The sequence below is a fragment of the Manihot esculenta genome, chromosome 6, assembly GCF_001659605.2.
Source record: "Manihot esculenta cultivar AM560-2 chromosome 6, M.esculenta_v8, whole genome shotgun sequence".
Classification (NCBI taxonomy): domain Eukaryota; kingdom Viridiplantae; phylum Streptophyta; class Magnoliopsida; order Malpighiales; family Euphorbiaceae; genus Manihot; species Manihot esculenta.
Genome location: NC_035166.2, coordinates 26,499,087 through 26,523,234, shown reverse-complemented (window position 1 = coordinate 26,523,234; position 24,148 = coordinate 26,499,087). Strand labels below are relative to the sequence as shown.

Genomic DNA, 24,148 nt, shown 5'->3' with positions numbered 1-24,148 from the left:
ATACATTTATATTAATTTTTAATAAAATAAAGAATTTTAAATCAAACAAGGTAAATATTCTTTCTCTTAATTTACTTGTATTTTTTATTTTTTTTTATGAAAAGTACATTTTTGCCTTTAAAAAGTAATTAGTGTGATTAGGTGAGACGTGAATCATTTTGTGAAAAAAAAAGAGAGACGTAAATCATTTTGATATTGTCTGTTTATACTTTAATTACAATTCATAAGCAATAATTTTTATTTATTAACAATAATCATTAATTTCACTAGCAAATTTATATGTAAGAAAAAATATTATGATTATTTCATGGAAATTTTTTTATATTAATAATTATATGAGATCTACAATAAACTATTCTTTGAAAAAAAATTAAAAAAAAAAACTCTTGCATTTGAAAGTAATCAATTAATTAATTTTATCTTTACTTTGCGAATGATCTAAACTAGTTTTATCTTTTTACATAAATTTTAAAAGAAAATTAAACCCGTTTGATATAGAAATTTTAATAGTAAATAATATTTTTTTTGAATATTTTTTTATTTTAATTCAATTTAAAATATCATTTAATTAATATAATTGAAAAATATTATTTAACAATAAAATATAAGACCCAGAAAATTTTATTTTATTTCGTATGATTTAAAAAATGTGATTGACTTAATAAAATAATAAATTTTATTTACTTTTTCTAATACACATTTTTTTTAATTAAAATTAAATAATTAAATTAAATTGAACATGCATTAAGACACAAGCAATTCATCTCCCTTCAGGTGTCCAGCAATTATTTATTATTATTATTATTATTATTGCCATTATTTCTTTGGATTCTCTATAAATCTGAGAGGTGTGGGACCTCACTAAAGTAACCTAGCACTTCATGCCACGTGGTAACTTATAAGTTGTCAGTTAGGGTTTATAGAGGCCTAAGGGACTAGCTTAGACTAGCATCATAGACAATTTCAAATTCAAAACAAAAATAAAGGCAGAATCATGTGTAGATGAACTCAGTCCAGCCCTATATGAAGGGTTTATGAGATAAATGTATTGGAAGCACTGCCAATGGATGGTGGAGGTGCATATAGGTGGGGTGGAGCATAGGATATGGAATCATAATAGAAATTCAAATGAACAAGTGGTGAGATGTGATTGGGAAATAAAAATGTGAATCTCGGGGAGCATCCTCACCATTGTGATTTGTGGTGTGTCAGATCTCTGACACCACTCCCTCCCATGCTACTGTGTCCCCTCGCTTTTCTACTTTCCTGCACTCCACATTGCTGTTAATTTGCTTTATGATTTTTTAAAAAAAATTATATATTACTTTCATTTTAAAATAATTAACTATTTATTATTTTATTAATAGAATTTTATTTCATATTTATTATTTCATTTATTTCATAATATTTATTCATTTTATTTTATCATATATACTTAAAAAGATAATTTTTTATCAATTTTTAAATTATATTTATTTAAAAATATTAAAAGATATTTTAAAATATTTTTTTTAAAATAAAATAAAATTAAAAAGAATTATAATAGTTATTATTATAGTAAAAAATAGAGTAAATAATAATTTTAAGATAATAATAAATAAATAAATAATATGAAATAGTGAAAATGAAATGTTTCATAATTATCATAAACAAATAATATATTAATAATAAATAAATTTATTTTTATCAATTAAATTGTATTAATTATTATTTTAATTTATATAAAAATAAGAATAATTTTATCTTGATATAATGAATAAAAATATAGTTACTTCAATTTTCTTACAATTTACAAATTATCGTTCACGTAAATTTCATAGCACGTTTTTAATGCTTGAAAGTCGAATTATTTTGTTTGTAAATTAAAAAAAAAAAAAAAACATAAACTAGCTGTATACAGTGATGTCGCAATTCTGAATATTTTTACGATACTGTGCGTTTGATGGAGGGAGAACATGAAAAAGAAAAAGAAAAAGAAAAATTTTGGGGAAAAATAATTTTATTTCTTTATTTACGTTATGCCCAATAAGAAAATAAGAAAGAAAAAAGTTTTCAACATAAAATAAATTTGTAGATTTCACTTTCAATTTCTTTTCATTACTAAAAAATAACTCCCCTTTTTTTTTCGAATAACTCCCCCTTTACATATGTTTGGGAAACATTTGAAAGGGACAGATTTTTTTTAGAAAAAAAAAAAAAGAAAATAAGGTGGGAAAACAAAAGTGATGGAAATTTTATTTTTTCTCTCCTTATTTTGGATATTAAAAAAAATATAAGGGAGAAATTTTAATTTTTTAATATATTTATAATTAACATAGAGATAAAAATGTAATTTCATCTATTTTTCATTAATTTTCTTTTTGAAATAGAAAGGACATAAATAGTACTATGTATTTATTATTTTCTCCTTCAACTCAAACAAAAAAAATGCAATAAATTAAATACTTACAAATATCTAATTGATCTGTTAAAATATATTTGAGTAATATACAGAAATTTTAATAATCACAACGTTATATTATATATAATCACTTTACAATTAAGTAATTTTATCTAAATATATTTATATAAATAAGTAATTAAATATAAAATATATTTTCTATAATATTCATAATTTTTATATATTACAATCTAAATAAATCATATTTTAAGTATTTTTATAATTATTATTAAAATTTTAAAATAAAATTATTACTAACATAATTTATTATAAATCATTAATTAAAATAAATAACTCCTGTTTTAATTGAATAATCTTAAAAATAGTTTAATTATTGTGCATGATTTGTACATGATATTCTGAGATCCAGAGAAATATGATTTTTTTTATAGCTTTATAAGCTTGATTTATGAGTAGATCTCTCTTCTCTATTATTTTTTTCTTTTTTACTTGCTAGTGACACCTAATAGTCTTTCTGCTACAGTGACGCCCGTCTTTGACGGGCATGTCCATACGTACAGTAGCGTCAGTCTTCTTACCTATATCAGGCGGCCATTTAATTTTTTCCAGTACGCATGCGAGTAGGGCTGCGAAGGGACTGGGCTTGTGTGTTCCTCACTACGTCCCATCACCGGACTGACTTCCTTCTTTCCGGGCTTGGACTCGTGGGCGACTCGACCCGCTGTGCATGCTGGGACCTAGATCTAAACTACTGGGCAGACTTGTCTAGGGGCGTTCCAATGGATCTAATATGCTTTCATGGGCCATAACTCGGCTCAGATAAATACAAGACCACCGATCAAATATAATAACTATTAAAAAATTGAATTAAATGTTACAAATTTATTAATTCTAAACAATGGAAATGATAAGAAAACTAAATAAAAGACTTTTTATAATTTTTTTAATAATAAAGATAAAATAGATATATTAAGAAACTGCTAACTGATAAATTATTAGTTTATAATTTGACAATAAAAAATAGAAAGTGCCATAATTTTTTTTTTTTATCAAAGACAAGGAAATAAATAGTTCAGTTAAATATACTTAATGCCATACTAAATCTATGAGAGCGCCACAATGATTAGTGAAGGAATTGATTCAGCTTTTTATATTATGTGAACCATCAGAATTCGAAAAAAGCCTGCTGGGAGTTGGAGGCAGTGAGCATGTGGACCACGCACTATTTTGGCTTTGGAAACTACTCCATGGCTACATATAGAGGCTGGTTCGGAATCTATGGTAGTAACGGAAGCTTACAAATGGGTTAGTTGCTCTGCACTTCAATTCAACTGTCCTTGCGACGATCCTTTTGCTTGTTTTACCCTTAATTTGTCTCTTGTTTCTAGTTTTCTTCCCAACTTCACCCCTCCACTGGTGAAATTTTGGACCACCTCTCCCAATTTTATCTTTCTTCTGCTTGCTTAATGCTACTAGTAGCTAATTGTCTCTTTCCTCTCCGCAGTTATACAGAGTTTTCATTTTTTTAAAAAAATATATATATATATATTGGAATATCTGAGGCTGCACGATCTTCCTAGTTGTAGTCCACGATTGTTCAGGAAACCCATTATTTTACGCCCTTGTTTGATTATCTAATCAAACCATCGCATTCACCCATAAAAAAGCAGATATTATTCAAATTTGATGCTTTTTAGGCATGTGCATGTCCATAGCCCTGTTACACCAACAGCACTGTATGCTGATTGGCCCGGCCACTTGCTTTGTAAATTATAATTTTTTAGACAAAGAAACATCCCTCTCGTTTAGAAAATTCCACAACTTACATATATATTTACTTTAAGCACACTGATGTGCATCATCTTGATGTTGGGTTATAATCATAATTATATTTTTAATGGAAGACCATTCTTCCACCCATATTAATTAAAGAAAAGATAATAATAGAGGAACTTCTTAATTGTCCCATTCAAAGAAAAAACAGTAACAGTAACAGTAACTTGAAGTTAAAAAGTTAAGAATTGCAGCTGTTCTCATCTCTCCTTTTGAAGAAACTTCACCATTTTTACTACTCAACCAGCAGCAGTAAAATTTTCCTGCTTTCTTAATATCATCTTTTGAGTTATTGCAGCTCAAATATGAGAAGGGTTATAGAATCAGTGTCACTTGGAGGAAACTTTGCAGTGATACATATATATATAAAATTTTAGGCATCTGATCTCTCTTGGAATTTTTCCTTTTAATTTGTCATTTTGGGCCTATTGGTACGTGGATAATATCGCTGAATAATGAAGAGTTTGAGTTACTTTAAGGATGGATAGTGTCAACGTCGTAAAGAAGGGAACAATTATCTTGGGAGGTGGCTAAAAAAAGATGGCAAAAAGCAACTCAGCTGGGGGCTGAGGAGCATAAAGTTGTGATTGATGCCCATGACGGCCCAGCCACGCACGCAACTGGGTAAATTGAGCAGGAGGACATGCCCCACTTCTCACAAAGGTTAACAAAATTTCAATTATTGCACTATGTTGCTAATGGGCAGGGGAAAAAAAGACAAGTGGCTTAACTTACCATATTAATTGTAAAATCAAAGCGTATTAATTCCATGGAAATTTTCCATTTTAGATGTTTCTATTCAATTGCCTTCATTAGCATAATCATTAGCTTCCAATGTCTTTTGCCACTCATAGCTATGATTCTTTCTATTGGACTAATTAAAAGCCATTGTTATGCCTAGTGCTTACCCCACTTCTTATAGTCCTCTTGCATGTATTCTCAGAACAACAACCTTTTGAAAAGCATTTGGGCCATTTTGCATCAGACAAGCAATGAGCATCTTGGAGAAGGTCATGCAGATATCTTGTTATTGAATTAAAGTTGGTTTCATAATTAATTCTTTATAGTGAATTTAACTGTGTGATCCCTACCAATAAGATAATGGAAATAAATGTTACAACTCATACTGCCATAAATGCTAGTTTGTAAATGCAATCCAAATGACTGGAGAATGGACGGATTTTATTGATTCCACCATTTAAGTCCAATAAGAAATTTTTAACTCAATTATAGAATGAAGTGGATTTAGTAATAAATTATAAGTGTTAGTTTATTACTTCACTACAAATTTTATTTGATTATATTTCTTTAGGTTTATTTGTATCATAAGAAATATACGATTGGTGAATTGAGAATTTTGAAAAATGAGATTAAGCTTGGAGCATAGGCAATAGGCAGCCTCCTACAATAGTGAAATGAGCTAATGCATGCTCATGGACGGCCCCAAAAGCAGGTTCTCTTATAATTTAACATTGAAATATCATGGAGCATCTTGGCTTTTCCTTTATGAAAGGGGTCCAAGTAGTTAGCCGGCTGGCTAATAAATGGAGAAACGAGGACAAACCACAGTCCCCAGCAAGGAAGAAAGGAACTTTATCACTTTCGGCTTCTGGGGTTGAAAGTTAAGTGAACCGCGGTTAACATGCCCCCACTGCTATTATTACTTCGATGTTTGTTTCCCCGTTGCTTACTGGGTAAAACAATTGGTCGAGCACATGGTGGGCTTGGACTTGACCTCTTGGACCATAGACTAAGACAGAAGCTGGGCTTGGGTGCTTGAATGGATACTAAAGAAAACCACACAAATACGGGCCACCAAGGAGCCTAGGCTTAGCCCTAAAATTGCAATCCATGCTGTGACCAGGGCCATTTCGGTATTTGACATGCCTATTAATAGAAAAGCTTTCGGCAGGATTTTCTAGGGTTTGCGGCTCGTTGAGAGGAAACTAGGCCAGAGAAGAGACTGCTGTACCTTCGTCTTCGCCAACCATGGGTCGTATGCACAGTCGCGGGTATCTCTTCTCTCTATCTTTTTCTTTTCCGTTCAATGTTTTTATGTCGCATTTTTTAATTTGTGCATTGCTTGTTTGCAGTAAGGGTATTTCTGCTTCAGCTCTGCCTTACAAGAGAACTCCACCCAGTTGGCTCAAGATCTCTCCTCAGGATGTGAGTCCAATAAGTTTTGAGCTTTCCATTTCTCTCAATTTTGTTAAATCAATTCCTTTCTTAGTAATGACTTAAAATGCTATAAATCAAATGGTGTGTTCAGCACATTTAATTTACTTGCCTGTAGCTTCGAAATAATCAAAATATTACTCTGTTCAGGCATGCCACTGTTTTGTTTAAGCTCATTTTGGAGGAGGTTTTCATATGTTGGAGTGCAATGTATGCTTATATTAAGATATTTTAGAATTTCAGGCGTTATTGTGAAGAAGGAATAATGCAAATTGTTTTCAGGTTGAGGAGAACATTTGCAAATTTGCAAAAAAGGGGCTTACTCCTTCACAGATTGGTGTCATTCTCCGTGATTCTCATGGTATTGCTCAGGTCAGGAGTGTTACTGGAAGCAAGATTTTGCGCATCCTCAAGGCTCATGGTAAGATTGTTTGAGGATTAAATTACTAGTTCATTCTGTAAGAGAATATTCTGGTGATCATAGTAAATAGAAATATAGCAAATGTAATTAGTTCAAAGGGTGCTTTTGATTTGTTTGTTTCATGGAAATATTGTCCCATAAAACATTTTCCTGTTCCTAGTCTGCCTTGTTAAATTGTTCACCATAGAGTGTTTTATTGCGTAGAAGGAAAAACTAAATTGCTTATAGGGAACACCATTTACTCTTGTTAAAAATAAACTGATTTATGTTCATGTTATTATGTTCGGAACATTAGATAAACTGAATTCAATGTGCAGCTGTTTGCAGATTCTGAACTAATATTAATCAGATTTTTTTTAATTTTTAGTTATTGTTATATATATATATATATATATATATATTTTTTTAATTTGCAACAAAGGTTGGGGCTACAATTTTGCTTTATCATTTTAGGTCTTGCCCCTGAAATTCCTGAGGATTTGTACCATCTCATCAAGAAGGCTGTTGCAATTAGGAAGCATTTGGAGAGGAACAGGAAGGATAAGGATTCCAAGTTTCGATTGATCCTTGTTGAGAGCAGGATTCATAGGCTTGCTCGATACTACAAGAAAACAAAGAAGCTACCTCCTGTCTGGAAATAGTAAGCTGTCTACTTTTCTTTTGTAAATTGCATTCTCACACTTTGCAATGACCAGACAGCCATGTATCATTCTATTATTCATTTTTGGAAATCATATTGTGATTTCTGAATTTATGTGTTAGTTTATGTGATTAGGGGTCATGATCACAAACTACCACCACCCCAAACCCAAATCCTCACCCACTCTTCCCCCCACCACAACCCAAAAAAAGAAAAAAGAGCAAGAAGATAAAAAAAACTCCCACTATACAAACTTTTCTGTTTGAACTCTAGCTGTACATTCATAAGGTAATGTTTTCTTTATTAGTTTCTTCAACTGTATACATATTTTAACGTGATCAATATTACATCAACATTAACCCTCCGTTTGATTCATTTTGCAAGAAAAGAATTCAAATGAGTTCTTGTAAAATCATGCATGGGTTCATTTCTTTTGTAAATGAAAATTATATAAGTTAAAGAGAAATGAATTCTTCCATTCCAAACGACAAAATTAATAGAAAAAAATTGAATTGAATTCTTGTGAATTCTTTGATTCCCAATAAGGGGTAAGAAATTGGTTCCATTCTAATTTGATCGAGTTGCCAGAGTGATATAGATTTCATTTCTCTTGGAGATTTTTCTCTGTTTGTAATGTAACTTCAAGTCTATTCCCTATTGCTTTACAAGTGCTTTTTTTCTTCTTTCAAATGATACTGCTGCTTGTCTATCACTTTGTACCTCTCAATGATTTGTTATCGACTCAAATGATTTTTCTTGCAGCGAATCAACCACTGCCAGCACACTTGTGGCCTAGGCTAGATATGTTTTGCAGCGAAGTTTTTGGGATATGCAGAATAGATTTTCTACTCTCTTGAGATCTTATTGTTGTTCATAACTGGTAGAAATTCCTGTTATGAAAATTTGGGAGGAGGATGTAGTGGATTGAAGAACTTTGTTTATGCACTAAATGTTTGCTTGGTTTTAACTTTGGGAATGTACTGTGTTTGCCATTTAGATATAACATTCCAATTAGTATTATCTTATCTTGCTAAGGACGTCGTGAAAACAAGTTAAATTTGCAAGTTGCAGAAATTAGGCTTATGTTGCGATTCACATTTCATATATGAGAATGGTGCACAAGGGGACGGGATTGCATGGGTTACATTTTGGGCCTACTGTGAAATTGAAGATGGTGTTGGGTCTTGCTCATAATTCTTGGTTGCCCATGTACAGTTCAGCAAATTCCCAGAGCTGTGCAAACATGCTTGATGCAACTTATTACACCTTTTGGAAGGGTTTGCATGCTTTCCGTGATCAGGGTTACTTAATAATTTTTATCCCCAAAACTTAAATTTTAATCATATTTATCTAATTTTATTTATATTATTTACTTTAAAATTTATATTTATGTTTTTTTAAAATCAAGAACTTTAAAAATTATGTATACCTTTGTAACTAAAATTGCAAGATTATTTTCTATCTCACCTTAAAGTTAATTTAAGAAAAATTTACTATTTAATTCTTTGATTTAATTAAAATGCTTTTATTTTTTTCTTTCTTAATAAAATAATTTTTTTATTTTTTATTTTATAATTTTATAATTTTTTTTTAAATTTAATTTTATTTTTAAATAAAATTTTTTATTTAAATTTGATTATTGTCATTATTAATAAATCAATTTTTTTATTGAAACCTATTAAAATGTATTTATATATTTTTATATCTATTAAAATATTGTTTTTAAATTTATTAAAATATTTTTATTATTTTTTTCTGTTTATAAAATGATTTTTTATTTTTTTTCTCTTTAAAAAATAAAAAAAAGAAAATAATGTTAAAAAAAATAATGATAAAAAAAAAGAAAAAAAAAGAGATGATGACAAAAAAAAAAAAAAATAGTCTCCTTCTCTTCCTTAAAAAAAACAAAAGAAAAAGCAAATAAGAACTAAAGGAGAAGGAGGCGAGAATGTGAGGATAATTTATAAATAAATTGAATGAGAAAGTTAAAAATATTTTAATAAATTTTAAAAAATGTGGTTAAGGATTAATTTATTAATAATAGTAATGTTCAATGGCTAAATTATAAATTTTTTTAATTTAAATAATAAAAAAAATTATTAAACATTTCATAAATAAATTAAAAAATTTAAAATATATATTTTTTGAGAAGCTCATCACACTTCATTTCTTTGCATTCCATGTAACAGTACATAAGAGTGAGTATTCTGTTGGTTCAGATTAAAATTAAATTAAATTAAATAAATTAAAAATTAAAATTTTAGTATTTATAAAAATTAAATTAAATTCATTTAATTAAAAATTAAATTGAATCAAATCGGTTTGATTCAATTCGATTTGATCATTTTAAATTTTTAATAAATTTTTTATTTTTTATATTTTAAAATTTAATTGAAATATTTTAACTTTAATATTATCTAATCTTTCTTTATTATTAAAAATAATACACTGTTATTACTAATCGGTTTAGTTTAATTTTTAAAATTTTTTTTTTATAAAAAGCGATCCAAACTGAAATAATCAAAAATTTTAAAATTAAAAATCAAACTGAACTTATATAAATAAAAAATCGAACTGTATTTTTAAATTAATTTAATTTGATCATTTTTTTTATTTAAATCGAATATTGATCAGCTAGACGGGGCATAGATTATTAAAGTCTGACATAAAAGTATAGGAACATAAACTTTTGATCATTTGACTGATTGTAATATACGGTAAAGTGGTGCTCCTCCTACCTGATGTACAGTTTTTCTTTTCACAGAGATTTTTTAAGTGTATATATGTCATGGAAGTATTAAATTTTTCTTTTAGTTATAGCTGTGATAATTATAAATATTGTAAGTTACAGTTAGATAAATTTAATGTTTGTAAAAGTTTATTTTCTGCAGTTATAACCATAATAGTTATGAATAGTGCATAATATAGGGTGTAAGATATAACTACAAGTTTGGTATTTTTCAATTATAAAAGAAAAAGCGTGAGATGCTAGAAGGTATTAAATTTGCTTTTGCTTTAGGATTATCAGCCATTATTTATTAATCAGATTTATAAATTTTATATATTATTATTCAGTATTCTTTAAATTTCTTGCCCTAAAAAATTAGGGCAACATTGGCTTTTATATTGCATATTAATTTATGTTTGTAGCAAGTTTTTTATAATTATATATTAGGATATCACAATATTTAAGCAGATATTATGATAAAATTTTGTTTATATCAATTTTATTGTATTAATTTACTGTATTTGTAGTCTTAGAATGTAAATATCTTGCTAGTTAAAATAAAAGCTTTGAATTAATTAAACTATTTAAATATTTTTTTCAAAAGAAAAAAAAAGCAATTTAAATATTAAACTTTAATATTACCTCGCTTTTTTTGTTTTCCTTATAAAGAGGGAGAAATCCAAAAAAGTTAGCAAGATAAATCAAATGAGGCCAGGATACCGCCTGCAAATCCCAACGAACGTAGTCGGCGGCATCCACAACCACAAGAGGGAAAGAAAACTGTTGATGAATTTGCCCATCACTGGACCGGAAGCATCAAATAACAAAAAGCGAAAGGGAAAGGCCCATTGTTTGTCTCTTTTCCCGTTGATGGGCTTCGTTCATAAAACCCAAAACTAAAACCCCTAAAAAGCCCTAGAAGCACTGTAATCTCCTTAACCCTCACAAACCAGAAATCGAACATTTTCAAGTTGTACCCGAAAATGGTACTAGGGCTCAGACAATTCACCGACAGAAGCGGCGACGGTGCTGGAGAACCAGTTCTCAACACCGAAAATGAAGAGGAGATTATGCACGTCCAGCACAGCGTTTCCATCGTCATAGGCAATCGCTCCCCAGAATCACCCGGCACTCTCTATATCTCCACTAAGTAATTATAACTACTAATCTCTCCACCTTTCATTTCTCTGTGTGTGTGTCTCTCTCTCCCCCATTCTCTTGTTTAAATATGCTAATGGTGATTATTTCAGGAAAGTGGTGTGGTTAAGTGACGTAGATAGATCAAAAGGATATGCGGTTGATTTCTTGTCTCTGTCACTGCATGCGGTATCAAGGGATCCAGAGGCTTACCCCTCTCCTTGCATTTACACTCAGGTATTTCTTCAGATGATTTCCTCTGATGTTTTTAAGCACTCTTGATAGATGTGTTAGTATATGATATTGTCAATGCTAATAATCGAATGACTCGTGTATTGGGCATGCAATTATTCGCTCTTCGTTTATTTGCTATTGCAGTTCAATTTGTGGGTAATTTTTCAATTAATTATATCACATTTTAGCGCTGTTTGAATCGGTTTATGTAATTTCCAAGACTCCCATTTTCTTATACATCGAAAGCCATAGTTTAAGTTTGAAATTTTTGGAATTTGTTAACAGCAGAAGTATCGCTACTCTCCAAATCAAACTTATGTGTGCATGCTTGTTAATTGGTTGCTTCACTTATGGTCTCGAGATACAATGATATGAGCAATTTTAGTTTGCATTTTACATTAGTCATGCGGTTTCTTAGTTTAGACAGCTTCTGATTTCTCTTCTATTTTCCTGTTCAATTAAGTTACATGTTTTCACCTAATAATACTGTTCAAACACGGTTCTTCTGATTAACATTGTTTTGTTTTAAGATCGAGATAGAAGATGATGGAGATGAGTCAGATGGTTCAGATTCAGAAAGTAACGAGGTTTTGGACTTATCAAAAGTCACAGAGATGAGGCTTGTACCTTCAGATCCCAGCCAATGTATTTACAAATCTTTCTTTTAGCGAATGATGCTTCCTTCGCATGTTCCTAATTTACACATTTCTTGCTGCATCTGTGCTGCATGCTTGATGGTTTTTAACTACTACTATTTTTTCTTGGGTTACAGTGGATACTCTGTTTCAGATATTTTGTGCGTGTGCTGAACTAAATCCTGAACCTCTTGATGGTGGGTGCTATTTTCTTTGTTGGAATGGACTTTGTGTATTATTTCCAGTTGTGATTTTTCCTTGTAATGTTTTGCACTGGTAACTCATACCTTTTTATTTCTATTTATGCTCTCTTCAGAGGATGATGAAGAGGGGAACAATTGGGTTTTTAGTGCTGATCAAATGCCAGATGATGCTGCAGGTATGACCAATTAACTCCTACTCTAGTATTTCACATAGTATTCGGTGTATTAACTTATTGTTATCTGCAGAGGAGGAAGATTCTGAATGGCATTTCTCCCAAAATCCTACAAGCTCAATTGGTCATTCAAACGGGGATCATGATGTAGCACATAGAGTGCTTGAGGTAGGCCTTCAAACGACCTTTTCACTGTCTTCCTGAAATTCTACCATGTTAATTGATGTCCTATATTGGTCCTAGACCTCTTAAATTGCTATATTTTGCAACAGAATTGTTTAGTACTTTTCATTATTTTTACTATTCATGAGCAGAAACAGGAATTTTGAATTTATAGTCAAATAAATGAAATTGCTATTTTCTATTATGGTTTATGCTCTGTAAAATACAAGGCATTATTTTTTTGAAGGGAAAAAAAAAACTGAAGTGTATTGTTTCTTAAATGCCCTAATAGTCAATGTTGTTTTGATATGTGCAGCTTCAAATAAATGATCAACGGTTTGAAGACCCAGAAGAGATGGAAGAGGGAAGTCACAGTGGTCATCAGTGAGCTTCCACTTTTGGGGATTGAAACAGTTTGTTCAACCGCTGTCCCTGTAATTCATGAAAATTGTGCTCCACATGTAAATTGTTTAATCATGTTCGACGGTTGGCAAGACCATTGTCCTGTTTTGTAGTGCAGCTTGTGGCATTTTTAAATGTTGATTTCATCTGACTGCTAATGTGGAAGTAGACAAGTTCTTGGGGTAATACACTAATTCTTATCATCGTGCAAACCAAATTTTATGTTGATTCTTTGAACAGCCGGAGTCTACTAAGGAAGGTTATTTGACTGTTCCTGAAGCTTTGCTGGTATTGAAGAAACTATGGACTAATGAGGCGTTTACCCTACGTTTGGATCTTTAATTCTCAAAGTGAGAAATTAAAGAGAGGAAATGAAGAGAAAAGAAAAGAGTTGATTTTATTTTATTTGTGTTTGGATGAATGAGCAGTTGAGAAGAAATTTAATTTCTGCTTTACAAGAAAGGGGGCATTTATTTGTTTTATAACTAATTCCTTTTATTTTCTATCAATTTGGAGGAAAGTATTTTGGGAGATTTGTCGTAGATTGGGAAATATACACTTCTCCTATCTCTCTATTCCTCTTATGTTCAAACAAGTGAAAGTTGAGAAGTTTCATTTCTTTCCTTTCTCTACTCCCCATTCCTGTCAAAAACCAAACAAAGCATTAATAAATTTTCAAAAACTGTTAAGCCCAATCATCAACCGTTAACCATAAATTTGCTCGTCATCTGCTTATGTTCAGACGCAAGTTGGGAGCAAAAGAACAAATTGTTGCGTTAAATATGGCTGACGATTGACACGTTGGGCTTTTAGTCTAAGGCCTAAACGTTTGATTTGAAAAAGTTATTTTACGGAAAATAATTTTTTTGAGAATTAATTTACTTAAATTAAAGTAATTTATTTTTTCTGCATCAAAAAGAAATTTGAATACTGACAATTAAACAAATAAAATTTTAATATTTCTTGAGAATTTAAATTTCTTAATTATCTCTTTTAAGTTCTCAAAAAATTGATACATTAAACTTAATTTAGTTTGCATGTTTTTTGAACTTCTTAAAAATTTAATAAAATGATTTTCTAAAAAATAAAGAATTTAAAGCAAGACCAAAATCTCTCCTAGCTAGACTAGAAGAGACTATCTTTTGGTTCTCCAATCAAATCAAGAGCGCCCTCTTACCTCCCTGCTTTATTATTTTTTTAACTGACCTCATTTAAGCATTTTTTTGCTTAAAAAACATACGAATGTATTGGGAATCACATTCAAGTGGAGTAAATAACTTGAGATTTATTCTCATAATGCTGAGATAAGCTTTTCTGATTTCTGAAGTCACATCCATTAAACCTCATACCTTGCGTAATTTGATCAACTTCCGCGCATGAATGCATGCAATCCATATGGAGCCATCAGAAAATGAAATACATATAAAGATACCTCAAATTCCAACACATGCCTATGTTTGGAATTTTTATATGAAGATGATAATACAACGCTAAGACAAAAGTCCCGAGTTAAACAAGAATGCATCATCATGGAAACCTCTCCAACCAAAATTACGTGATAAAAGATTAAATACCACTGAAGCTCTGAGAAGTCTGTCCGACAAAAATAGATCAACATATCAAAAGATTCACATTCAAGGTCATTGCCCAGCAAGTGAAAACTAGGGTCTGTTGTCAACTATCTAAATGCATGATGCAGATACCAGTAGCAGAAAATGTAATTCAGAACCTTTTAGAAACCAATAATTCAAAAAATAAAAATGAAGTAGAAATTGCACAAGCAGTAGTCTGATAAAAATCTGAGCTGTCTTTTGTAAGCAAACATCATTTCATGAAATAAATAAGCAAAATTGCCACTCTGCATAACATAATCTTTTAGCTTCATAATAGTATGGGAAAAAAAAAACGACCTACAAGTATCCCTTCAAACTGAAGGTCTGAATCACATGTTCCAATCAAATAAATTCATTGGTGCCGAGTCTCGAAAGAACTAAATAAACTACATAGAGCCAAAAAAGGGAAAGCACAATACGTTTGAGCACTTAGGAATCGGCAATGGTGACTTCCACCTCAACACCAGGTTCAATTGTAATGGAAGTGATCTGCTTGACCACCTCAGGGGAACTGAAAAGGTCAATAACACGCTTGTGGACCCGTAGCTCAAATCTGTCCCATGTATTGGTTCCTGCAAATGGAGCAGATGGTTAAAATATTCAAGCACGAGCAAGATCATCTTTAGTAATAAATAAATCTAAACAGCACAAACACTAGAGACCTTTTCGATTTCAAAAACCAAGAACATTTCAACCAATAAAAAATTTGAAGCCCAATTAAGAAATCATGATCAATTTGCACTTTATTCATGGTACCTTATCCATGTAGGATTCTACCACGCTAAGCTAAATTTAAAAGTATGCTAGGGAATGTCAATGCACAAAGATGAAAGATGATGTAGCATACAGATTAGAATCTGATCATGCAGATTTGTGCATATTACATGTATACTTCTCATAATGCTGTGAGGAACAAAGCAATCTGGTAATAAAATAAAAAACAAATGCATATCAAATTTAAAATTTAATTACTGTGATTAAGCACAACAGTAAGTAAAATATCTGATACGAAAAAATAAGACTAATATCACAACTTCTACAGTAAAGCAAGGGTATTGAATAAGAACAAGACAATATAGATTTATAAAACAAGTGCAAAGCAAATTAAAAATTATGATCCCTAGTCAAAACCAACAAAAATTTCAAAAGTTTTTCTAGGCTACAAAAAAGTTGATTAAGCTATGACATTACATTGGAATTCAAATATGACTTGCTAAGTTCTTGGTCAATACCTTCACCACAAGGAGATTTCCTGGTGGTAATGTGAAGAACCTTGGTGGGCATTCTCACTGGTCCCTTGACCCTCAATCGCTTGTCCTTTGCACCACGAACCAAGTCGGCACAGACTATAAATTAAACAGACATCATATTAATCGGTAACACATGCCAAGCCACTTACAAATTATAAAATTCCACCAATTTTTAACCACTAGAGCGAACAAATTACTATGTAATTGCAAATAGAAACTTGAACTACAAGAAACAGGGACTTATGTGAACAACAAAATAACATAAAACCAAAGAAAGGCAATCAAAATGGTTTTGATATATTGCCAAAGATATAATAAACATATGACAAGAGAAAAGAAGAAACCTTTCTCAAGGTTTTTGACATTCTTAGATGAAAGTGTGATCCTGATCTTGTGAATCTGCTCTTGGGGCTCCTCTAACCCCGCTTTTGCTGGTTTCATTGCTCCGTATGCTGCCATTTCTCCTTCACTTTCCTTTAATAGCAAAAATAACGAAAAACAATCAGTAAACAACAAACAATGCATTCATCCGAAATTAAAAAATAGGGGAAAAACTAACAAATAAAAATTTTAAAAATTGATTTTGTTATCCAGTAGCAAATTTTAATGTAAAACACAAAATGTCAATTGCAAAGATCTAGCCCAAGCTAAAAAGAATTTATTAACAATGAGATGGGAGAGTGACCTAAGATACGAGAGAGGGGAGTTGGAGCTCCTTGGTGGGACGGCCTCTTTGCTACTTCTCTTCTCCGGAGAACGAAGGGAGAGAGAGAGAGCAGAATTCAGGTTTATATACGTGAGCTGCCACAGTTGGATTAGGGTTTTGGAACGAGTTCTAATTCAAGTAATGGGCCGGGTTTTGTTTATATTGTTTCAGCCGAGCCCATTTTTTCCTAATACGAGCCCACACCATTAAAAATCACCAGTCTATTTCATAAAGCATTTCTTTTATATTTAAGATATTTTTAGTTAGTTTTCATATATCAAAATTTTACTTTATTTTGAGTGATTTTAAAAGTTAAATTGATAAATAGTAATTTTCGTTGGATATTGACAATTTTTTTTTCGAAAATAATTAAAGTTTGAATTTTATATCTATCTACTGTTTGAATTAGCCAATCCCTAATAAATTTGAATGGGTAAAACTTGTGAACTTTATTTTTATGGAATAATGAATTGTCAACGATCGATCCAAAAACCTATCCATTGATGGGTTCAAAATAATAAATTATAAAATAATTAATAGTGCAATTATTTTAAGTTTTTTTTTTAAAAAAAGGGGTTGGGGAGTCGAACTTTAGACCTCTTAAGGCTATATGGATGCACTTTCCACCAGACTAAGCCTCGGAGTGCGCAATTATTTTAAGTTTATTTTCATATAATAACATATTTAATTATTACTATATATTTAAAGTCGTTTCTAATATAAATATTTAAATTAATTCTTTTTCAGTTCATTCTGACATGAGATAAAAGCAACCTAAATTTATTCAATTGTTAATTTAGCATTATATCTAATTCTGAATCCCACAATAACGTCATTACCATACATCACTTGACAATGCTTCAGGCATTGACCTGTAGAAACTGAAAATGGATAATCAATAAGTTTGCTGTTACTGTTAGTATATTATACACAGGAAAATGAATTTAGATTTGTGATACTTTACTTTTTTCCTTAAAGATCAAGTAATTTTAAGTGTACTTTAACTTCTTTAACTTGGTGGGTATTTTTCTTATTTTGGCTTTAGGATGCAGAATATACAAGCTTGTAGAGTTATGGTGAATGGTGCCAAAAACGAGCAGCTTAGGAGTTAAGGGAGCAGTGAGAGCTCAGACAAGTTATTGCTTCAACTAAATTTTTTGCTGAGAATACAGGCCAAGAAGTGGACTTGGAACTAAACTTAAACCAACATAAGAGGGTAAAACTTCATATGGGGAGATAGACATCCCTGGTAAAACCACAAGACTTCCTGAAACATGGACTCCTCTTGTTATTAAAGTCGACACACTTAGATCCAGGAACAAGCACATTGAATTTGAGAAAATTCCACTTATTCTGGATGAAAACAACCCTGAAAGGATTAATGGAACTCATCGAACTTTCATCTGAAAACGAAACATAGTAGAAAATAAGGCAACTGTAAACATATATCAGATACAAGCAGCAGTTGAACCACCACCAGAAAGCGTAGACCTCGTCCCATATCACAGCTACAAGATCAATGAATTACCATTCACATTTAGCATTTCAACCAAAATGCTCTTATTCTCCCCCATCTAAACTTTAAGCTGTTGGTGGGTCATGAAAAGGGATAATACAATTTCAATCTTTTAACATCAAAATCATAAAACACCTCTCTGAAACAACGTAGCCTAATCCAAGGGCAGGGCAAATAGTGTCGAAAAGCACGCAAATATAATTTTTCATGACGAGCAACTTGTACCTAAACGCACAGAATTACTTCCATTATACAAAGAACCTTGTTCCCCCAACTCTGTCAAATTCTCTATCAAAATGAGCTTGTACCTAAACACACAGAACTATTTCCCTTTATGCGGAAACTTCGTTCCCATAATTCTTTCAGAATACAAAATTGGCTAGTGGCTGTATTTTGATGTACAGGTTACTTTTCATTAGACTTCTCTAACTCTCCCATCAAGCTACAGGGGTGCTACTAATAGGATAAGATGTTTCTAAAAGGTGGAGCTGAATGTGCCTCCACAACTTCTATCCACCATGAAGGGATTTCACAATTCTTGAAATAACAGCATTATCATGTTCTGAGGAGGTAAAAAGAGCCAAAATATGCTTATCTCTCAGAATACATTTTCACTAATGATAATTATGAGACTACCTCTAAGCGCACAACTATAACAACCAACTGAATTTTCAAAAGATATATGTGAATTTCACATTTTGTAATGAACAATATTGAACTTTTAAAATGGACAGCAATAGAAATCTATAACAATATATTTCACCTTAGGACACGCACTACAATCACCTTACAAGGAATTCCGAATTATACCTACCAACTAGTTAGATTATCCATGATTATATATAAGTGAGAGGAAAAAATTATTTTGGATTCATAAGCTCATTGATCATAAGATATCCTGAAATCAATCTTTAAATTATATTGAATCTTTTACCATTTGGTGAACCAAAATGGTAAGAAAACACTCGTATTTCTTCATCCAATAGAATGCAACCAACAATTATAACATGAAAGCCACTGCAGACGATCGAAGTCTATGCAAAAGCAGCAAGAAAGTAAATAGACCAATCATTAGTCTGCTTCCAATTTAAACAAAACGGTAATGAAACATGATACAGATAGGCTTAATAAAACCCAAAATAAGATGTTCAGTTTCTGATTGACAATCTTCATAATTTATTTCATCATAGAAAATGCCTAGAGTAACAGTCACATTCTAATGAAAAACAAATAATAAGAAGCAATGAGTGAAAGAAGGGAGAAACTTCTGGTCTTAAATTACAATTCAGAACTCTCTAAAAGCATTCATATCATCCACGAAATTCCTCTATGGTGGTTCAGCAATTACCCTATTATCACAGCAGTATATAGCTAAATGAACAAGAAGACGAATTATCATAAGAATCAAATCAATTTAGATTCAAATGATCCTACCACAAATCCATAAAAAGCAGCAACATTTACACATTACTTTTCTTCCCTGGTCGTGTGTAGTAATCCAAATACCACCGCACGAATTTCTTCAACCCCGTTTGCAAATCAGTGGTTGGCTTGTACCCAAGTTCCCTCTGCGCCAAGCTGATATTAGCATGAGTAAACAACACATCGCCATTTGCAGGCATTGGTAGCACTACTTTCTTAGCCTTAACCTTCAACAGCTTCTCCAATATACTCACAAGTTTGCTAACCGGCACAGGCGAAGTATTTCCAAGATTAAACACTCTCAATTGTGCAGGTCCCTTCTTAACCCCTCCACTGCCTGTACTCTTTTTTGCAGTATCCAATGCACCCAAGCAACCCTTCACTATATCATCAATGTATGTAAAATCCCTTGCCACAGAGAAATGATTAGGCCCCTCAAAAATCGTTATTGGCTTTCCTTTCAATATATCCTTTGTAAAGGAGAAATAAGCCATATCGGGTCGCCCCCAAGGACCATAAACAGTGAAAAACCGCAAACCAGTGATTGATAAACCGTAGATATGATTATAGGTATGTGCAATTTCCTCACCAGCCTTCTTGGTAGCAGCATATAGACTTGTAGGCTGATCCGTTCGATCTTTTTCCGAGAAGGGAACTTTAGTATTGAGTCCATAGACAGAACTGGAAGACGCCCACACAATTGCAGGCTGGGGATTCGCTGACTTGCAGGCCTCGAGTAGACTAACAAACCCAGCAATATTGCTGTGAACATATGATGCGGGGTTTTTCATAGCGTAACGCACCCCTGCCTGGGCTGCAAGATGCATTACGTGAGTGAATTGAACCAAATCAAAAAGCTTCTTTAATAGAGTGGGGTTGTTGATATCCCCATCCACAATAAATACATCTGCCCGCTCCAATACGGAGCGACGGGCTTGTTTCAAAGAAGGATCATAGTAGGCATTAAAGTTGTCAAGGCCAACTACACCGTCCCCACGGCGGCGCAATGCTGCAGAGACGTGGGTGCCGACGAATCCAGCAGCCCCAGTGACAAGAACTTTGAGGCCGCCTGATCGAGACCTGGGCTTTCCCGATTTGATCACCCGGCTCTCCCAATCGGGATCGGCGAGAAACCGACGTTGGGAGGAGTAAGAAGAAGAATGGGGGGAGTGTAGGAAGAAGAGAAGGATAAGGCCAAGGAAGATGCAGGTCCAGAAGACGAGTTTGGTGATGGAAAAATGGTAACGAAAGCGATTAATGCACAAGGGTTTGTCCATTTGGGAATTCGTAGAGAAAAAAGTTGGAGTGTGCAGTGACTAAAAAGAGATGCAAATGCTGGAGAGGAGAGTGGATCTGGTAGGTGTTTGAGATTAGTGGGGAAGAAGATGGAAGCGAGTAGATTGTTGTTATGTATTGGTAAATGGGTAATGCAAAATTGGTACTTTTGTTTGCTTTTTGGGCTAATCTTTTGGTTGCTTGCAGTAGGTGTTGTGCTCTTTTCTGATTCCTATCTCATTGCCGAGAAAAAGAAAGAAATATAAAAATGAAGTCTTTGGTATGCAAAACCATTGATGCAGAGAAGAGAGAGAGAGAGAGAGAGGTGGGAGAGAGAGAGAGAGAGAGGTGGGAGTGTAGATTCAGCGGAAACTGACTTGAGGGAGAAATGATCTTAGTCTGATACAGAACGACCGAGTCGGAAATTCTTATATAATCAATCGCTCTTTTGTATAGTTGCTAATTTCCAACTCATTCTTGACTCTTTTAGCCGTGTTTTGGTGACATTTTTTATGAGAAACAAAAATATGAGAAAAAAAAATAAAGGAGTTTATTATTTAAATGAAATTTATTATTTAATATTTATGTTATATTATTTTATTTGAATAAAAGGAAAATAAATATAATTTTTCTCTTCTTATTTGGAAAGCTAAAACTATGAAAAAAAAAACATTTGGGTTAAAATATTATTTTATCTTTTTATTTTCACAAATTAAAATTATATAAAACATAAATAATTGTTATTTTAATTTTATTTTATTCTATTTTCTCTTCACTCCTTTTTTTTCCATTCTTACTGTTCACCTATCCAAACAAATAGTTGAATAAAAACTCATAAAATCAATCCTTAATTTATAATAGGGAAATAGAGAGGAAATTTTTTAATTTAATTTTTAGTATATATATTAAAATTTAAAAACAAAATTAAAATAGAATAAAATTTTACTTTTCAACTTCTTGTTAATTCAAAATATCCTCATTAAATTGCAGTGAAATTAAAAATAAGATAAATGTGCTATTTGTATTAATTAATATTTATTTTTTACTTTATTTTCAAAATTATATTTTTATATTCTAATAATTTACATAAATGATATTAAAATATTTTTTTATTTTCTCCACACAATTAATATACAAATTACAAAGAAATGATAAATTATTCACACTAAACGCCTTTACATTTTATAAATATATGAAGAAAAAAAATCAGTCAAAAGATATTTTTTGTTAGACTAATGAATATTCAACTTTAAAAGTTTATTATTTTAATTTATGTATTTATAAATTTAATAATAAAAATATATATTTTTAAAGTTACAATCGATATTTAGAGACCGAAAAGATCGACTCCTTCGACAATAGAATTACTTTATTTTGATACTCCTTTTGACCGTAATTTTTTACTTCGACAATAGAATTACTTTATTTTGATACTCCTTTACACCGTAATTTTTTACTGTATAGTTTTATTTTGAGTTTTATAGTGTATGTGCTTTCGATGGTGAAATCTGTGTGTTTAGAATCTATTTAATTTGTATATCTTTTAATTTAATTTATCGGTGGGGTTTTATCTCTTGTTATAGTGATGGTCTCTCCTGCACTGTTCAAGTTTGAGTTATGGTCGTATCACTGTTATCGGTAGATTTGAGGATAGTGAATTTAACATGAAGCGATGAGGTAACTCCTTATGGTAATCCATAGTTATTTTAGACTGAAATTGCCATAAATCATCCTCTTATCTGGTAGTTGTTGATATAATTTTATTTGGAACCCTTGATTGTATAACGATGCTCGCTTTGATGTGAAAAGATTGAAGCGTTAGTGTTCGATTCGTTATAATTCGGTATGCTTTTTTTTTTCTTTTGCTTCATTTTAGTTCTGATAGTTTGCAGCTTTAAATCTACTTTTGTGTTTGTTGATTTCTTTTTGTGTTCACATGGTTGTATAATTAGTTATGCTACTTTTTCTTGTGTTCACATGGTTGTATAATTAGTTAGACTATCCAAGTATTATCATATCAATGAGACTTGTTAGTCGATACGATCGATCACCGTTTTAGAAGTTGATACATCTAAATAGTTGTATTATATTTGAATTGAATTTAATGTATTGACTAATTTTGTTTTATGAATTGGATTTTTATGAATTTATGGATTGGATTTGATCTTCTGTTATTTAAATATAAACGATATCTTTACTTAAATGAGATTTATTTTGCGAGTGGCTTCAAAGCAATCTGCTTATGTTAAAGAAAAAAGGAAATATATTTAATTTATTTTGACCAGTGAATTAAAGGAGCAGGAGTAGGAAGTATGAGAGATGTGTTTGTAAGCTATTGAATTAGTACTAAGATATAAATTATTAAATTTTTTATATTTAAAAATATAAACTGTTGACAAATTAAACAAACAAAATAGTGTTTGATTGAGATGCTAACCCAAAATAATAATAATAATAATAATAATAATATATGCCTAAAAGAATTCCGAAAGAAAAGTCTAAGGCAAGGGGTTACATGTGGACCTTTACCTTCTAATTATTTTTGGGCCTTCTCGTTTTGTCCATTGGAAAAATCTGTGGACCTTCGCTCCACCATGCCTTCCCATTTCATAGACAGACTTGTAAATTTTATAAATAATTTTTTTGCCGGAAAATTTATAAATAATTTGAGTACTATGAAAATTAAGATTTATGGATTATAAGCTTAATTTGAATTTGTTGATGAGAATTTTAAAAAATTTGAACATACAGTAGAATTTAATATATATACTTTAATTTGTTAAGAAATTCTCAAGCATGTAGAATCATATATGCACGTGTATGTCAGTCCAACAAACACATTTCGTGGCTGTTCTTGGTATGGCTTGTGGGCTGCTTCGATGGAAAGTTTACAACTCCTAGTCCAAGAATTCCAACTCTATAGGAAAATAATCCATAGGTTTTGCAGCCCAACCTTGTAAATCTCACATAGTTGATGATAAATTTTATCAATTTTGGTTCGATGTCTCATAAATTTAAAATAATCTCATAAAAATTAGCGGATTAATAAATATTCCAATGCAAACTTAGATATTATATAAAAATGCTTTCTCATCTCTCAGTTAAGCCAAGCTTTTCCTCCAGTGGTCTCTCTTACCCTCTGGACAGGAGTGGGATCCTCTGTGTTTTGCTTTCTATGGTTTTAGCCGCACAGATCTTAATCTTCAAAGATGTGAATGAGAT

General features: G+C 31.4%; 4 protein-coding genes across 4 annotated transcripts; 2 read left to right on the top strand and 2 right to left on the bottom strand.

The window, feature by feature from the left end:
- The first annotated feature begins 6,092 nt into the window (after nt 1-6,092).
- On the top strand, nt 6,093-8,495 carry LOC110616588 (40S ribosomal protein S13). Its single transcript, XM_021759012.2, has 5 exons — nt 6,093-6,246; nt 6,328-6,400; nt 6,692-6,830; nt 7,284-7,470; nt 8,233-8,495. Exons 1-5 carry the CDS (start codon nt 6,224-6,226, stop codon nt 8,264-8,266), a joined length of 456 nt encoding a protein of 151 aa, XP_021614704.1. The 5' UTR covers nt 6,093-6,223; the 3' UTR covers nt 8,267-8,495.
- A 2,628-nt stretch (nt 8,496-11,123) lies between these two features.
- LOC110616707 (chloride conductance regulatory protein ICln) lies at nt 11,124-13,356 on the top strand. Its single transcript, XM_021759175.2, has 7 exons — nt 11,124-11,348; nt 11,449-11,572; nt 12,100-12,214; nt 12,342-12,401; nt 12,521-12,583; nt 12,654-12,748; nt 13,059-13,356. The coding sequence occupies exons 1-7, from the start codon at nt 11,182-11,184 to the stop codon at nt 13,128-13,130; spliced, it is 696 nt and encodes a 231-aa protein (XP_021614867.1). The 5' UTR covers nt 11,124-11,181; the 3' UTR covers nt 13,131-13,356.
- A 1,651-nt stretch (nt 13,357-15,007) lies between these two features.
- LOC110616724 (40S ribosomal protein S20-1) lies at nt 15,008-16,846 on the bottom strand. Its single transcript, XM_021759199.2, has 4 exons — nt 16,693-16,846; nt 16,352-16,481; nt 15,990-16,103; nt 15,008-15,329 (listed from the first exon to the last, which is right to left on the bottom strand). Exons 2-4 carry the CDS (start codon nt 16,464-16,466, stop codon nt 15,187-15,189), a joined length of 372 nt encoding a protein of 123 aa, XP_021614891.1. The 5' UTR covers nt 16,467-16,481; nt 16,693-16,846; the 3' UTR covers nt 15,008-15,186.
- A 2,539-nt stretch (nt 16,847-19,385) lies between these two features.
- LOC110618336 (UDP-glucuronate 4-epimerase 2) lies at nt 19,386-21,354 on the bottom strand. Its single transcript, XM_021761502.2, has one exon. It carries the CDS (start codon nt 20,926-20,928, stop codon nt 19,690-19,692), a length of 1,239 nt encoding a protein of 412 aa, XP_021617194.1. The 5' UTR covers nt 20,929-21,354; the 3' UTR covers nt 19,386-19,689.
- Between the last annotated feature and the right edge of the window lie 2,794 nt (nt 21,355-24,148).

Bases quoted from the DNA above. Each gene is read 5' to 3' on its own strand.
- LOC110616588 (XM_021759012.2), top strand. From the start codon at position 6,224: ATGGGTCGTATGCACAGTCGCGG. The intron at 6,247-6,327 runs GTATCTCTTCTC...GCTTGTTTGCAG, and splicing joins GGTCGTATGCACAGTCGCGG to TAAGGGTATTTCTGCTTCAG. The intron at 6,401-6,691 runs GTGAGTCCAATA...AATTGTTTTCAG, and splicing joins TCAAGATCTCTCCTCAGGAT to GTTGAGGAGAACATTTGCAA.
- LOC110616707 (XM_021759175.2), top strand. From the start codon at position 11,182: ATGGTACTAGGGCTCAGACAATTCACCGACAGAAGCGGCGACGGTGCT. The intron at 12,215-12,341 runs GTATTTACAAAT...CTTGGGTTACAG, and splicing joins ACCTTCAGATCCCAGCCAAT to TGGATACTCTGTTTCAGATA. The intron at 12,402-12,520 runs GTGGGTGCTATT...TGCTCTCTTCAG, and splicing joins AAATCCTGAACCTCTTGATG to AGGATGATGAAGAGGGGAAC.
- LOC110616724 (XM_021759199.2), bottom strand. From the start codon at position 16,466: ATGGCAGCATACGGAGCAATGAAACCAGCAAAAGCGGGGTTAGAGGAG. The intron at 16,104-16,351 runs GTTTCTTCTTTT...TTTAATTTATAG, and splicing joins TGTCAAAAACCTTGAGAAAG to TCTGTGCCGACTTGGTTCGT. The intron at 15,330-15,989 runs GTATTGACCAAG...CTCCATTTGCAG, and splicing joins GAAATCTCCTTGTGGTGAAG to GAACCAATACATGGGACAGA.
- LOC110618336 (XM_021761502.2), bottom strand. From the start codon at position 20,928: ATGGACAAACCCTTGTGCATTAATCGCTTTCGTTACCATTTTTCCATC.